The 16233-nt window shown below is 37.0% G+C and overlaps 1 protein-coding gene across 2 annotated transcripts in view; it reads right to left on the bottom strand.

Moving 5' to 3' along the window:
- nst (phosphoglucomutase 3-like protein nst) overlaps positions 1-16233 on the bottom strand; it is a 138035-nt gene that overhangs the window by 67897 nt on the left and 53905 nt on the right. For both annotated transcript variants that reach the window (XM_067142493.2, XM_067142494.2), the window contains exons 6-7: positions 7799-7948; positions 84-252 (exon numbers count right to left, since the gene is read on the bottom strand). In XM_067142493.2, the coding sequence (XP_066998594.2) occupies positions 84-252; positions 7799-7948 (319 nt within the window). The remainder of the gene's footprint in view (positions 1-83; positions 253-7798; positions 7949-16233) is intronic.

The raw sequence follows: 16233 nt of genomic DNA, 5'->3' as shown, positions 1-16233 counted from the left end.
ACAATATGGGAAAAGAAAGAAATTTGATGCTTTACTCTTAAAAATAGCATGCAAACTTAAGATAAAAGAAAATTAAAGCATACCCAAGGTTGCAATCCTGTCACCATCCAGCATGTGAAATTGCTGCTGGTCGTCAATGTAATAGTAGATAATACGATCTGCATCACCATCCACAGACACATATCGTGCATTTGGTACAAGTGGTACATTTTGTGGTGGTTTCTGTTGTACCTTCACAAAGTCAGCTCCACACTGCAACATGTTTTATGACACTTCAATGAAAATTATCATATGGAATAATATAAATTATGGATAATACCAGAAACTAAAAGAGACTTCTCTGAGGCTCAGGAAATCATTAACATTAAATAAAAAGAAAACTACAATAAAAAAATGCACGTGAGATGGTTATCAAAAAAGCCAATGATACAAATAAGTTAATAAAATATAAACTGCCCATAGTCATCATCTACTTTCCACTCAAGTTTCTCGGGTGTGGTTTACGAGTGCTCTCCATTTTAGTCTATTTATTTACCACTGCTCCTTCACGACTTCATCCCAGTTGATTCCTTTGGATGTGATATCTTCCTTCATTTGGTGCAGCCATCTCCTCCTAGGTCAGGGATGGCGAACCTATGCCACGCGTGTCATTAGGTGACACGCGAACACGGTGGCGGTGGCACACCACATGCACATATTAAAATTTGTATGTACATTGTGTACTATAGACTACATATCTCGTGCGTCGTATAGTCATAAAGTTTCACGTTTAAGAAATAAATACCGAAAATCTAAATTCTAGTTCCATTCGAACGTGCAGTATGACAACACTACAACACTGATAGGTTCGGAAGTCAAGTGAAATAAATGTCAGATGCAGCCGACGAGCCATTCGCTCAGTCATATCAGTGAATTAGTGAAGTTTGGTTTGTTTTTGGTTGCCAGCATCGCGTAATTATTCTTAGTGAGTAACTGTTTATTGTTGTGAATTTTGTAAGACAAATAGTTGCCAAGAAATTATCCCAATTTCGAGATTTGGAGAAACTATCGCACTTTATTTCAAAACCTCATATTGCACAAATGAATTTTTTTTTTTTTTTTTTTTTTTTGAGTGATTAGATGCTGAGAGTTTAGAAATGGAGTTGACTAAATTTTAAGAAAGTATGTTTGGGTGAAAAAGGTCGTACAACATGATGAAGCATTAGTGAAAATCGAGTGTGCTGTTGAAGGTGAATACTCTCCCCAGAAGCCGGAGAACTTAATACTTGAACAGTGGAACAGTCTCCCACAAAAGTTTTCGGCCATGAAGAAACTTGCTACAGCGTACTTACTTTGTTTGGGTCATCATAGGCCTGCAAGCAGCTATTTTCTACAATTAACGTTGTGAAGACAAGTTATGAACCTAACATAAATAACAAAGCTACAATGTATTTTTTCGGTATTTGCAAAATACGACCATGGAACATGCAATTACATGTATTTGGTATTTTGCAATATATATGTGTAATAACATATTATGAAACATAATTTGGAATTAGAGATAGAAGTCGGTGGTGGCGATGGTGAGTGGGGGAGGGGGTTGTATCCATTGCAATGAAAATAACAAGTGGCACAGTACACAGTTGAAAATAATAACCCAGACCTAAAATGGCACACTAGTTGGAAAAGGTTCGCCATCCCTGTCCTAGGTCTTCCAACAGGTCTCTTTCCAGTAATCTCAGTATGCAACCATTGTTTTGCAATTCTTCTTTCTGTCATACGTTTGACGTGACCAAACCATCGCAAATATGCCCTAGTTATGGTCTCCTTCAGGGAATGATTTATTCCAGCTTGTTTTCTAATGTTCTCATTTCTTACCTTGTCTTCCCTAGTCTTTTGAAGCATGCTATTTATTGTTGTTGGAGTCATCAGTCCAGACTGGTTTGATGCAGCTCTCCATGCCACCCTATCCTGTGCCAACCTTTTCATTTCAACGTAACTACTGCATCCTACATCTGCTCTAATCTGCTTGTCATATTCATACCTTGGTCTACCCCTACCGTTCTTACCACCTACACTTCCTTCAAAAACCAACTGAACAAGTCCTGGGTGTCTTAAGATATGTCCTATCATTCTAGCTCTTCTTCTCATCAAATTTAGCCAAATCAATCTCCTCTCACCAATTGGATTCAGTATCTCTTCATTTGTGATTCAATCTATCCATCTCACCTTCAGCATTTTTCTGTAACACCACATTTCAAAAGCTTCTATTCTCATTCTTTCTGAGCTAGTTATTGTCCATGTTTTACTTCCATACAATGCCACGCTCCATACGAAAGTCTTCAAAAACATCTTTCTAATTCCTATATCAATGTTTGAAGATAGCAAATTTCTTTTCTTAAGAAAGCTCTTCCTTGCTTGTGCTAATCTACATTTTATGTCTTTACTTCTGCCATCGTTAGTTATTTCACTACCCAAGTAACAATATTCATCATCTTCCTTTAAGACTGCCGGCCCCGTGGTGTAGGGGTAGTGTGCCTGCCTCTTACGTGGAGGCCCCGCGTTCGATTTACGGCTAGGTCAGGGATTTTTACCTGGACATGAGGGCTGGTTCGAGGTCCACTCAACCTACGTGATTAGAATTGAGGAACTATCTGACGGTGAGATAGCAGGCCCGGTCTCGAAAGCCAAGAATAACGGCCGAGAGGATTCGTCATGCTGACCACACAGCACCTCGCAATCTGCAGGCCTTGAGCTGAGCAGTGGTCGTTTGGTAGGCCAAGGCCCTTAAGACTTCATTTCCTAATATAATATTTCCTGTATCACCTGTCTTTGTTCGACTGCACTCCATTACTTTTGTTTTGGACTATTTATTTTCATCTTGTACCCCTTACCCAAGACTTCGTCCATACCATTCAGCAGCTTCTCAAGATCTTCTGCAGTCTCGGATAAAATAATATCATCGCCAAATCTCAAGGTTTTGATTTCCTCTCCTTGGATTATGATTCCCTTTCTAAATTCCTCTTTGATTTCCTTTACTGCCTGTTCTATGTAGACACTGAAAAGGAGGGGGGGCAAACTGCAGCCTTGCCTCACTCCTTTCTGGATTGCTGCTGCTTTTTCAAAGCCCTCGGTTCTTATCACTGCAGACTGATTTTTATACAGATTGTAGATAATTCTTCGTTCTCGGTATCTGATCCCAATCACCTTCAGAATCTTAAATAGCTTGGTCCAATCAACATGCTACTTATAAACTTCATTTCTGAAGCTGCCACTTTTTTGGTAGTTGTGCATGTTTCCAACCCATAAGTCAATATAGGTCAATAAGTCAATATATAGTCAATATAGTATTTACTTCAAACTGAATCTTAACCAGACAATTTATGCCTTTCAGTAAATGATCAGGGAAAGGTGCTGTAATTACTGCAAACTAAGAATATTTTATAACAGACATTACACACATTATGCAGATGATAAATCAAGCAAGGAAAAAATATACCAAAAAAAGTTACATATCTAGACAAGGTTACAAGAAACACATATAAATGTTATTTTTCATTTTGAACTTTTCCTACATCAAATGTAGGCTGCCATGCAGACAGACAGTACCATGACAAGAGATTACTATAGTACATCAAGTTTAGCAGTTACAGGTTAATACAGAAACATGGGTAATTGTTTGCAATTCAGACAATGAGTGATATTATAGCACACAGGAGTGGTGCCTCAACATCCCAATGAGTCCCTCAGTACAGTGGCTCTGATGTCTATCATAAAGACTTCCGATAAACCAAATTTCTTGCCAAAGATCTCGATGAAACATGGATGGGTCTCCTCTGGCAATGAACATTCTAATTTCAGTCTCTTGTCTCTATCTACTTCGTCAGGTTGGCTCTCACAGAACTCAAACATGATGGTTGGGCCTCTTATGTACCCTTGAGGTGAGTTTGGTTTAAAGGCGACGGTATCAACCCACCTATTATAATCCTCATTGGAGAGACTATATATTCCTCAAAGGACCTGGCTTCATGATGGCGATAGTCGTTCACCACGGACACATGCTCCCAGGACGAAGCAAAAGTTTCGAACTCTCCGGTATGGTCCTTAGAGCTGACATATTTGTGGCCATCTTAATGCCTTTTCTCCATTCGCTGCAAGTTAGATCCTTGTGTTCCTGAACCCAACTACTATAGTATATATGGAGAAGTGTGAAATTATAGCAAACATTATATTAAAAATATAATTTTATTATATTATTACATTAAAAATATAAATTTATAGCATTAATTATGAAGAAATAACATTTATTACCTATAACCTTCATTATTTGACTGTTTTTTTGCCGTATACTTGTGGGTAGTAAAGTAACTTTAAATATTCTCACGTTCATTCTAATGCTAATAAAGAAGACATTCTTCCAGTATCGAAACCTGAATTTCATCAAGGAATAAGATGTATCCCAATTAAAAGTCTAGACAATCTCCCAATCTAACTTTTCAAGGCAGCAGGAAGAGAAATGACTGAAAAGCTACACAACCTCATCCAGGAAATTTATCATAACGGTGTCTGGTGCTAGGAGAATTCCATACACTAGTAATGATTTCCATTCCATTCCAAAGAAAGCAAGTATTACAAAATGTGAAACATATAGAACAAGCAGTCTAGTTCTACATGCGGTGTGGGCTCAAGAAATGTTACTGACTCTGTATAATAAAGAAGAAAAGGAGTAGACTATGAAAAGGCTTTGGATTGGGTGTCTTGGCATAAACTTTTTCCATTATTATAAAATATTGGAGTTAAGAACAATTAATCTTGCTCATTTGGGACCTTGAGAAAGATCAGAACACAATGATATCTCTGAAGTTGGGACTCTCCGACCCAGTATACATAAAGAAGGGAGAAAGGTAGGGATGTCCTCTTCCTCTGATTCTTTTTCATGCCTTCTCTGAAATGATGAAGCAGCATAAGCAGACACTAATACGAGAGTAAGAATCAATGGAATATAAGTGAGGATAACTTAATTTGCTAATGATCAAGCAATTTCAGTTGGGAGTCTATCATACTACAATGTATGTTGTCTAGATTAGCAATGACAGTGAAAAGGTAAGTAATGAAAATCAACACATCAAGAAGTGTATGGATGTAGCACAATCACCCAGTAATCTTTACCTTAAATTGTAAATAAAGGGTAAATTGTAAATAAAGGGTGAAGATCTCCACACATGGTTATGAAGGTATTTCAGGATTGTAACAAGTATGTAGAGGAGAGGGCATATAAGTCTCTGGTAAGACCCCAACTAGAGTATGGCACCAATGTATGGGACCCTCACCAGGATTACTTGATTCAAGAACTGGAAAGAATCGAAAGAAAAGCAGCTCGATTTGTTCTGGGTGATTTCCGACAAAAGAGTAGCATTACAAAAATGTTGCAAAGTTAGGGCTGGGAAGACTTGGGAGAAAGGAGACAAGCTGCTCGAATAAGTTGTATGTAAGAACTATGAAACAATGTTATGTTTTGGTCCACCCAATCAATACACATCAATACACAGGTGATTTGTGATGTGTATTGATTGGGTGGACTAAAACCTAACACTGTTTCTTAGCTTTAACTGTATCAATACGGATCTATAAGATGAAGTTCGTAAATTGTACTAAGTGGTATGTTCCGAGCTGTTAGTGGACAGATGGCGTGGAATGACATTAGTAGACGAATAAGTTTGTGTGGTGGTTTTAAAAGTAGGAAAGATTACAACATGAATGTAAGTTGGAATTCAAGAGGACAAATTGTGGCAAATATTCGTTTATGGGAAGGGGAGTTAGGGATAGGAATAATTTACCAAAGGAGATGTTCAATAAATTTCTAATTTCTTTGCAATCATTTAAGAAAAAGCTATGAAAACAACAGATAGGAAATCTGCCACGGGCGACTGCCTTAAATACAGATCAGTAGTGACTGATTGATAAAGCCAATGGAGCAGGTATTCATTAAGTGAAGTCCTTTACTTAGCTAGACCAAAAAATCACAGAAGATGGTAGTAAATCAGATGTTGGATAGCTCGAGCCAAAAGGGCTTTTATAGCAAAGAGGAGCGCACTGTGCACTTCCACCATGAGACTTTCACTACGTCTGAGGTCCGTAAGAGCATTCATCTGGACTACATTATTATAGGCAGAAAGTTGGACATTAAATAAAAACAACCTACCATCTAATTCTATCAATAAGAATACCAGTGCGATGATATCGGAAGTTATCAAACTAATGATTAACGCTAGAGGAACCATTCCTCTCTTTTTTGTCAAGTTCTGCAAATTTTTTAATCTCGATCATGTATTAATAAGAGAAGTTTCAGTGACTGCCTTAAAATATTCAATTGAAATCCTGAAGAACCATATCTCCTTAACTTTATAACGCAACATACATCCAACGTGCTAACCAACCATTATGCAATCAACTCACAATTACTTTTAAAATTTATCTTGTTTTGCTGATTACTTTGTCGTCAGGGAGCAATCTCTCGTCGGGGCAAGTCGAAATCTACCATAATAAAAGGAAGCGTTTGTCTGTGCGTCTGTGATTCCCAGCCAAATCTACGACACGCAAAGATCTGAAAATTTTAACATAGGTAGATGGAATGGGGTGAAGCCTTCCTAGCTCAGGCGGCAGTGCGCCGGCCTCTCACCACTGGATACCATGGTTCAAATCCTGGTCACTCCATGCAAGATTTGTGCTGGACCAAGTGGAGGCAGGACAGGTTTTTCTCCGGGTACTCCGGTTTTCCCTGTCATATTTCATTCCAACAACACTCTCCAACATCATTTCATTTCATTAATCATTCATTAATCATTGCCCCAGAGGAGTGCGACAGGCTTCGGCAGCCAGCACATTTCCTATTCTCACCGCTAGATGGGGTCTTCCTTCATTCCATTCCTGACCCAGTCAAATGATTGGAAACAGGCTCTGGATTTTTCATTTTTTTCAGATGGAAGGGGGTCCAAATGCACCTCAAAGCCGAATTTTTAATTTTTGCTTTCACTGATGAGTTATAAACGAAAAACCATTGGAAAACAAAATTAACGGAGTCGAAACTGAAAAGAGATGGCTTCAGATATTACAAAAAATACTAGTTAACTGCTATTCTTTTAAAAAATCCCCATTTATTTTAAAACAATGAGCCAATATAGATTGGAATAGGTCCTGACATTACCTAGGATGAGCTTGGTGAGACTGTCAGCAAATTTTCCCATCATCAGTAAAAGGATTAGAGAAGTTACGCTCACCTGTTTCTGTGCATGCACATTCATATTATTCAACTAGGGAAATGGCTGGGAACAGGTATTGTGGAGTGTGTTCAGTGCATGATTAGCAGTGGATTAAAGAATTATCCTTCAAATAAATTAAATAGGTATTATCCTCAATGAAGACCAAAGGAGTAAAAAAATAATCCAAATCAACAGATTATGAAATGAAAGTGGTACTGGATCAGACAAAGTCTGAGAAGAGGAGTGGTATACCACTTTCCATGCCAGGTCCTATATTGGAACACACAAATCAATCTATATAACCATCAAATTACAGTTGGTGGTCGTAAGTATAACATAAAACCACACAATGGCAATACAGCTAATCATGAATGGTTTATTTATATATATATAAATATATATCAGGAATATACTCCAAGGGAATGATATCAATTAAGTCAAGCAGTCCCTCTGCTATTCTCTGAGAATAGACAAATCAAGAGCAACTTAGAGGTACCATTCCAAAAGATGGATCTGTATTATGTCACTTAAAGAGAGCTATATAAAATTACAATACTAACCAAGTGGTTCAATATTCCATTCCCATCATTGAAGATTTCAACTATTAGAGAATCTCCAAGGCGTGCTTTAAACTCCTTCATTTTTACAGCACCAACGCCATTAGCACCATCAAATATGACTTTGGGAATGTACTTCTTATTTTCAGTTTTCTGAAACAGGAAGGGCAAAATATTACACAACAGCATTGATATTTCTAAGAAAATAACATACGATTGGGAATAAAATTTATTCTTCAATAATGAGTTTTTAAATTTGCACAAAAGAATTTCAAACCTAAATTCATTATAACGATGATCAAAAAACAACAAAATTAGAAAAATAAAGAAGTGTTACAAATGGAAGGATTCAAAGGGAGGAAGGAAAAGAAAACGGGCACAAAGTGGACTGAAGACAGGAAAAAGAAGCACAGTGAAACAATGAAAGAATACTGGAAGAAAAGGAAAGAACAACTAAGGAGGAAGAATTGAAATTGTAACGTGGTCCTTAGAAGGCCAGAATGCAAGAATAATAATAAATAGAAAAATAAAGGAGATATTTACAAAAGGGCACAAAGAGATATAATAAAGAAATTCAGTAAAACCTTGATTATCCAACCCTCAAGTAACTGTTCTGCGGATTATCCGTCGCCAAAAAAAATCTCGATTTTTTTAAAAGCAATGTACAGTCGCTCCAAAACTGAATGAGTGTAATCTTGATGTCAATAATAATAATAGTAACAATAACAACAACAACAATAATAATAATTATATTATTGGTTTTACATCCCACTAACAACTTTGACGGTTTTCAGAGACGCCGAGGTGCCAATATTTTGTCTCGCAGTTCTTTTATATGTTAAAAATAAATAACTGGAAAGGAGGTTCAACCTATTCAATACTCAAAAGAAAGAAACGTAGCAATCACATTTCTATTTGAATGGGACCGGTTTCGACCTTAGTCTAGGTCATCATCAGCCATAAAAAACATGTAAAATGTTTAAGAATGTTGTAGGTCAGTTTTTCACTCTGTTAGGCACAAAGACACGACATCACATTCTGTTCTGCACAAAGTCACAACATTAACAATCAACTTGCGAAGATCAAAAAGGCTTGAATTCGCAGACGAACAGATCTGTAGAAGAAAGCCGCCAGCTCCCGGTGACTACGCGGCACACTCAAGGTCACGCACTGCGGCCAAACACCAAAGTAGAGTGGAGAACGTTTCGAAGGTCCAGAACCTGTCACGGCTGCGGGAAGCCAAGTACGTATATAAAAATATACGATGCCAATTAGTATAACCGAATGAGCACCTGTACTCCAGCTAAGATCTTGGTAAACAGTTGACTTGAAAAAACAATTGTAGAGAGAAGAAAAAAATGTAGTAAAAAGCGCAATATCGGAAAACAAATGAAAACTTATATGCACAGTGCGCTATTTTAAAAAAATTTTAGGTTATGATTGAAGTAGTCGAAGTTGGCGCAAGACAAAAATTTTTGAAAGAGGAGAATAAATTAAACGAGGAAGAGTGATAGTGAAATAAGAGAAAGAATAAAAGAAATTGAAGTTAGATGGTAACGAGGAAAGATAAGATAGGGAAATGAAGGAGGGGTAGTTTAAGGTGGGTTAGGAGGGTGGGTTATTGGAGGTAGAAAATGTGGGTGGGAACTATGTAAGACATGGAAAATAGAATTGGGGTTTTGGAATTTGGAATTTTTGAGAAGAAGAATTAGGAAGTCAAAAAGGATACTGGGTTTTTCAGAAATGTCGTTTAAATTGAAATTAGGGTTGAAGTACTGGTCAAGGTGGATAAAGCAATTTTCAGTAATGTTTAAGAGGGGGCCTTTGTTAATGATTTTAAGTATGTTTATGTCATTGTCAATACTGGTGAAACTATGTTTGGAGTCTTGTATGTGCTGTCCTATGGCAGAGAATCTGTTGTATTTAATGGCGTTGACATGTTCAGAGTACCTGATATTGAAGTTGCGGCCAGTTTGTCCGACGTAGGAGGAACTGCAGTTGTTGCATTTAAATCTGTATACACCAGAATTAGAAAAGGCATTAGACTTATTTAGAGATTTAGAGTTGTGTAAGATATCAAGACTTCTATTGTTAGTTCTAAAAGAAATTTTCATATTATGTTTTTTAAAGATATTAGTTATTTTATAAGCATCCTGAGTAAAAGTGAAGGTGGAAAAAGCAGTTGGTTTTATTGTGTCTTTAGATAAAGTGGTTTTTGGACGGTGTTTGAATTTGTTGATGATGCGGTTAATGAAGGAGTTGTTAAAGCCATTAAAATTTAGCAATGTTGCGGATGGTGTTTAATTCATTATTTAAATCTTTTTTGGATATAGGGGTGTTGAAGGCACGAAAAATTAAGCTGTTATAAGTAGCACGTTTATGAGCTTGGGGGTGCGAAGAATCTTGTCTTATTGTAGTTGCTGTTTGGGTTGGTTTTCTGAAAATTTTGTAAGATAAAGAAGAAGGATGTCTAGTAATAGTTAGGTCTAGAAAATTAAGAGTTTGGTTGTGTTCTGATTCGAGGGTGAATTTAATGTTAGAGTCTAAGTTGTTGAGATGAAGAAGTGTAGAGGCTGCGTTGGTTGATTCCTCATTTAATATTACCAATGTGTCGTCGACATATCTCGCCCAAAAGAGGATGTTGGAGAAATTATTATTATTATTAATTCTTGTGTTTTCTAAGAAGTCGAGGTAAATTTCAGCAAGAATGCCAGAAGCAGGTGAGCCCATAGCCAAGCCATCTTGTTGATAAATGGTGTTGTCAAAGGTAAAATAATTATTGTTGAGAACTAATTTTAAAATAGACATGAAGTCTTGAATTTCAAGTTTACTTAGGTTACTGAATTTGTTTAGGTTGTTGTTTATAATGGGGAATAATTTTGGAATTGGAATACTAGGGTACATGTTGACAATGTCAAAAGAATGGAGAGAAAAATTTGGTTGGATTTCAAAATTTTTTAATTTGTTGATTAGATCAGAAGTGTTTTTGATAAATTTGTTGGATAAAAATCGATAATTTTTTAGTAAAAATGTTTGGATGAATTTAGAAGTGTTGTATAGGGGACTGGGTCTGTAATTGATAATTGGACGGATAGGAATGTTAGTTTTGTGAATTTTAGGGAGGGCTTTGGCAGTGGGTAGTCCAGGGTTCATGTTTATTAGTTTAGTTTTTTCTTGATCTGTGAGGAGAAAGGAAACGTTTTTTAAAGTATGTTTGAGTAGGCGTTGGATTTTTGTGGTTGGGTCTTTTTTTATTATAGAAAAAGAAGGGTCACTGAAAAAGTTTTTGGTTTTATCTAAGTAGTCAGTTTTATCCATTATGACAGTAGTGTTGCCTTTATCAGATTTGGTGATAATGAGATTGTTGTCATTGATTTTCTTTTTAAGATCTGAAATGGTTTTATTATCTTTAATTAAATTATTATTATTATTATTATTAATAAGAGAAGTGTTTTTGTTATTGTTAATGAAGATTTTTTCAAGTTTCCTTTTTACTTCATATCTGATTTCATCTTGTTCATCTGTTGGCATTTTGTTAATGGCTATTTCAGATTCAATAATTAAATTGGTGGCTACATTGAAAGTGTTAAGATTGGGCCAATTGTGTTTGAAGCCCTTCGAAAGGATTGAGTTTTCATCATCACTCAGAGTTGTTTTAGATAGATTTACGATGGGAGGATGGAATTGTTCAATAGTTTTGGAGGGTGTGTTACGGTTCTTAAACTGGAATTTATGTGAAGAAGAGTTGTTCTTGAGAATTTTGAGTTTTTTCTCAAGGGTTTGTTGTTTGATTGACAGTACATGAAATAATTTATCGTCTACTTGAGTTAGGAAGAGGTTCCATTGTGCACTCGGGAGAAGATTAGCAATTTCTAGATGTGTTTCGTATAATCTGTTGTTTAAAAATGATTTTTTCTTGTATAAGAAACGAATTTCGTTTTTTAGCCAAATTTTGTTGGTTATTTTTTGGGTTTTTAACATGTGAGGAGAAGAAATGTTTTTTCTGGTACAACTTTGGAGAAATTTGGGGGTAAGATTGTAGGATATGCATTGTTTCAGGAAGTCGATGTCTTTTCCTAATTTAGCGATCTTGATCTTAAGGCCCATGTAAGAGAAGGCTTTTTGTTTAGCTTGGTTAGCTTGTGCATTTAAAGATAAAAATTTCATTGTTCCGTATTGAAATTATTGATGTTAAAAATAAATAACTGGAAAGGAGGTTCAACCTATTCAATACTCAAAAGAAAGAAACGTAGCAATCACATTTCTATTTGAATGGGACCGGTTTCGACCTTAGTCTAGGTCATCATCAGCCATAAAAAACATGTAAAATGTTTAAGAATGTTGTAGGTCAGTTTTTCACTCTGTTAGGCACAAAGACACGACATCACATTCTGTTCTGCACAAAGTCACAACATTAACAATCAACTTGCGAAGATCAAAAAGGCTTGAATTCGCAGACGAACAGATCTGTAGAAGAAAGCCGCCAGCTCCCGGTGACTACGCGGCACACTCAAGGTCACGCGCTGCGGCCAAACACCAAAGTAGAGTGGAGAACGTTTCGAAGGTCCAGAACCTGTCACGGCTGCGGGAAGCCAAGTACGTATATAAAAATATACGATGCCAATTAGTATAACCGAATGAGCACCTGTACTCCAGCTAAGATCTTGGTAAACAGTTGACTTGAAAAAACAATTGTAGAGAGAAGAAAAAAATGTAGTAAAAAGCGCAATATCGGAAAACAAATGAAAACTTATATGCACAGTGCGCTATTTTAAAAAAATTTTAGGTTATGATTGAAGTAGTCGAAGTTGGCGCAAGACAAAAATTTTTGAAAGAGGAGAATAAATAAATAAATAAATTATATGCCGGTAAATCTACAGACACAAGAGTCACATATCTGAGCACCTTCAAATACCACCGGACTGAGCTAGGATTGAACCTGCCAAGTTGGGGTCACAAGGCCATCGCCTCAACCGTCATAGCCACTCATCCCAGCTCTTGACATCAAGCTATCTTGATGCAGTATTCTGTTTTGGAGCAACTGTACACTGACTCTCCCGACTCCTGAATCCATGAACATAATGTACAGTAATACTGTACGTACACGTGCATAGATTGGCAATCGGCACTGAAGACATGACCATACATTTTTTTACTACGTACTTTTAACTATTACGAAAGAAGAGGGGTGCTATTCAAATTCAACAGTCACAAACTTTATTATCCATTCCATTGTTGATGAATAATGTATTATAATGTGCCCTCTCCCAGCCTACGGAGCGTAGAGTACGGCATGCTGCTCATTTCTACTTCAGAATGATACCTACAACTTATTTGGTACTGTGTAACATCTCCGAGTACCGTATGTAGATCTTTCATATCTTTCTCTGTCAAGGTTAAATATTTTCATCGCAGGCTACTGCATCGTAAGTATTTCGCAATGCACAGGAATTGGAAACTAGCCTAGCGGTCCGTCATAGTCAACTTCCGTTATTAGTAGACAGGTAGGCTACATTCTGTACTGTAGTGCAAAGTAAGGAAATGAGAGTGACTGATAAGTTGAACATTTATTTTCCGTTATAACAGCCGAGAAATGTTGAGATTGAAATCTGCAGTAAAAAAAAGAAAACATGTAGTTTTAACCACACAAAATAAAGTTAATATAATCGAACGGTTCAAGAAATGTGAACTAGTCTCAAATTTAGCATCAGAATTTGGTGTGGGTGTGACAACAGTGTGGGACCTAATGAAGAATAAAGACAAAATGTTGCAGTTTACAGCGAGTTCTGACAGTTCACATGGACTTGCTAAAAGAAAAACAATGAAAGCATCATCTTTAAAAGAACTGGATGCTGCGTTATTCATGTGGTTTCAGCAAAAGAGTAGCGAGGTGTACCTATTAGTGGTCCTATGATAATAAGGCAGGCACAAATTTTTCATGAAAAGATGGGACTCTGAGGGTCCTCACCAGCGTCCAATGGTTGGCTACAGAGATTTAAGGACAGACATGGCATTCAAGAATTAAACATCGAAGGAGAAAAACTAAGTGGTGACAGCAGTGCAGCAGAAAACTTAGGAGTTTAAGCGCATAATTGAGAGATACAATTTTGTTCCAAGTCAAATGTACAATGTCAAAAACATATCAGATGTAAGGCTTTTCAGGCATTTGCTCTATTTACCAGCTCTATTAACTCATCAGAGTGGGAGTTGTCAGACCCTACCCACTGACGCTGGGGTGTATGCAGGTGAACTTATCAGAAACCCTTATAAGAAGCACAGTCTGATAACTGCATACGGGAGATAAATCTCCACAATGGAATTATTGCCCGCCTAGCAATTCCGAATGGAAAATTCCGATGAAACTGGACTTTATTAGAAGTGTTTACCCAGTAAAACACTAGCAGCTGCTGAAGAGAAATCATCTCCTGGTCACAAATCTAGTAAAGGGCGCGTTACCATCTCGTGCTGTGCGAATGCTAGTGGTGACCATAAATTAAAATTAGCTGTTGTTGGCAAAGCAAAAAATCCAAGTTCTTTCAAAGGAACACTTATTAAATATTTCCCAGTATAGTATTGTCATAACAAATCTGCATGGATGACACATAATATTTTCAGGACTTGGTTCCATAATAAGTTTGTTCCGCAGGTTCGAGATTTCTTGGCGTCCAAAGGCTTGCCATTAAAGGCCATCCTTTTTCTTGATAATGCACCCTCTCACCCTGTTGATACATAGTTGAAATCAGAGGATGGAAACATTTTTTTTTCCTAATTGCCACCTAATGTAACTTCATTAATTCAGCCGACGGACCAAGGCGTCATAGCAACCTTTAAGGCGCATTATAAGCGGGAATTGCTAGGCCTCTTACTTTCCGAAGAAACGTCGATGGTTGAGATCTGGTAAAAAATCAGTCTTAAAGAAGCGCTTTATCTTGCCCCGAAATCATGGGATCTAGTAACCACTCGGAACATCTCCTGATCGTGGAGAAAACTGTATGTTGATGTTGAGGAGCTCGCCGACGATTTTCATGGGTTCACTGATGAAGATGAAAATGAGGGACTGATGATCAATGATATCCTGAAGACTACTGAAAATAACATTCATTTTGGAGAAGTGGATGAAAATAACATTGAGGAGTGACTTCATACTGACAATGTATTGCCTGGGCATCACATTTTAACTGATGACGAAATAGTAAACAAAAGCATGAATGGGAACTCGACAGCTGCGAAGTGACAAGTGAAAGTGAGGGGATGGGGAAGAAGAGTGTGTCAAACAATCACGTACCGCTTCAGGCCAAACTGGAGTCGGCTGAAACGTTAATGGAATTCTTGGAGCAAGAGGGCGATACAGATTTTTGAGACATTCTTGCAATTAGAAAGCTCAGAATGGACAAAGAAGAAAATAAGTTGTAGGAGAGTGCAAAAAAAGTAACAATTTTTTTTAAAGCAGCTTAAATGACACGAGGTAAATTATTTATGGCCTGCTGGTAATTTAGGTGAATACTTAGTATGTATTGTTGTAGTTTTGACTACATTTTGGTTTTAAACAGGGTTTAATGCACTGCATTTTAAGGTTATACAGTATGTATTTTATATACTTTAAAGATCATTCAAAGTAGTAGTATGGATTATGCAGTTTTTTTAATTAACTATTCACCCCTTTCCGGGGATTAGAAAGGTTTTATTGTTGTGGGAAGGCAGAAACAGGTTCCAAGAAAGACATACCAGGAATCATTAATGAACAAGGGGAGTGTGTATGCGAGGATCTTCAAAAGGCAGAAGTATTCAGTCAGCAGTATGTAAAGATTGTTGGTTATAAGGATAATGTCCAAATAGAGGAGGTGACTAATACTAAAGAAGTATTAAAATTTACCTATGACAGCAATGATATTTACAGTAAGATACAAGAGTTGAACACTAGAAAAGCAGCTGGTATTGATAAGGTATCGGGGAATATACTAAAGACAATGGGTTGGGATATAGTACCATTTCTGAAGTACTTATTTGATTATTGTTTGCATGAAGGAACTTTACCAAATGAATGGAGAGTTGCTATAGTAGCCCCTGTATATAACGGAAAGGGTGATAGACATAAAGCTGAAAATTACAGGCCAGTCAGTTTGACATGCATTGTATGTAAGCTTTGGGAAAGCATTCTTTCTGATTATATTAGACATTTTTGCAAAATTAATAACTGGTTTGATAGAAGGCAGTTTGGGTTTAGGAAAGGTTATTCCACTGAAGCCCAACTTGTAGGATTCCAGCAAGATATAGCAGATATCCTGGATTCAGGAGATCAATTGGACTATCACGACTGACCTAAGGCATTTGATAGAGTGGATCATGGGAGACTACTGGCAAACATGAGTGCAATTGGACTAGAAAAAAGAGTGACTGAATGGGTGGCTCTGTTTCTAGAAAATAGAACTCAGAGAATT

Source organism: Anabrus simplex, chromosome 3 (assembly GCF_040414725.1).
Source record: "Anabrus simplex isolate iqAnaSimp1 chromosome 3, ASM4041472v1, whole genome shotgun sequence".
Classification (NCBI taxonomy): domain Eukaryota; kingdom Metazoa; phylum Arthropoda; class Insecta; order Orthoptera; family Tettigoniidae; genus Anabrus; species Anabrus simplex.
Note: the sequence above shows the minus strand (reverse complement) of the source record. Positions and strands in the feature narration are given on the sequence as shown.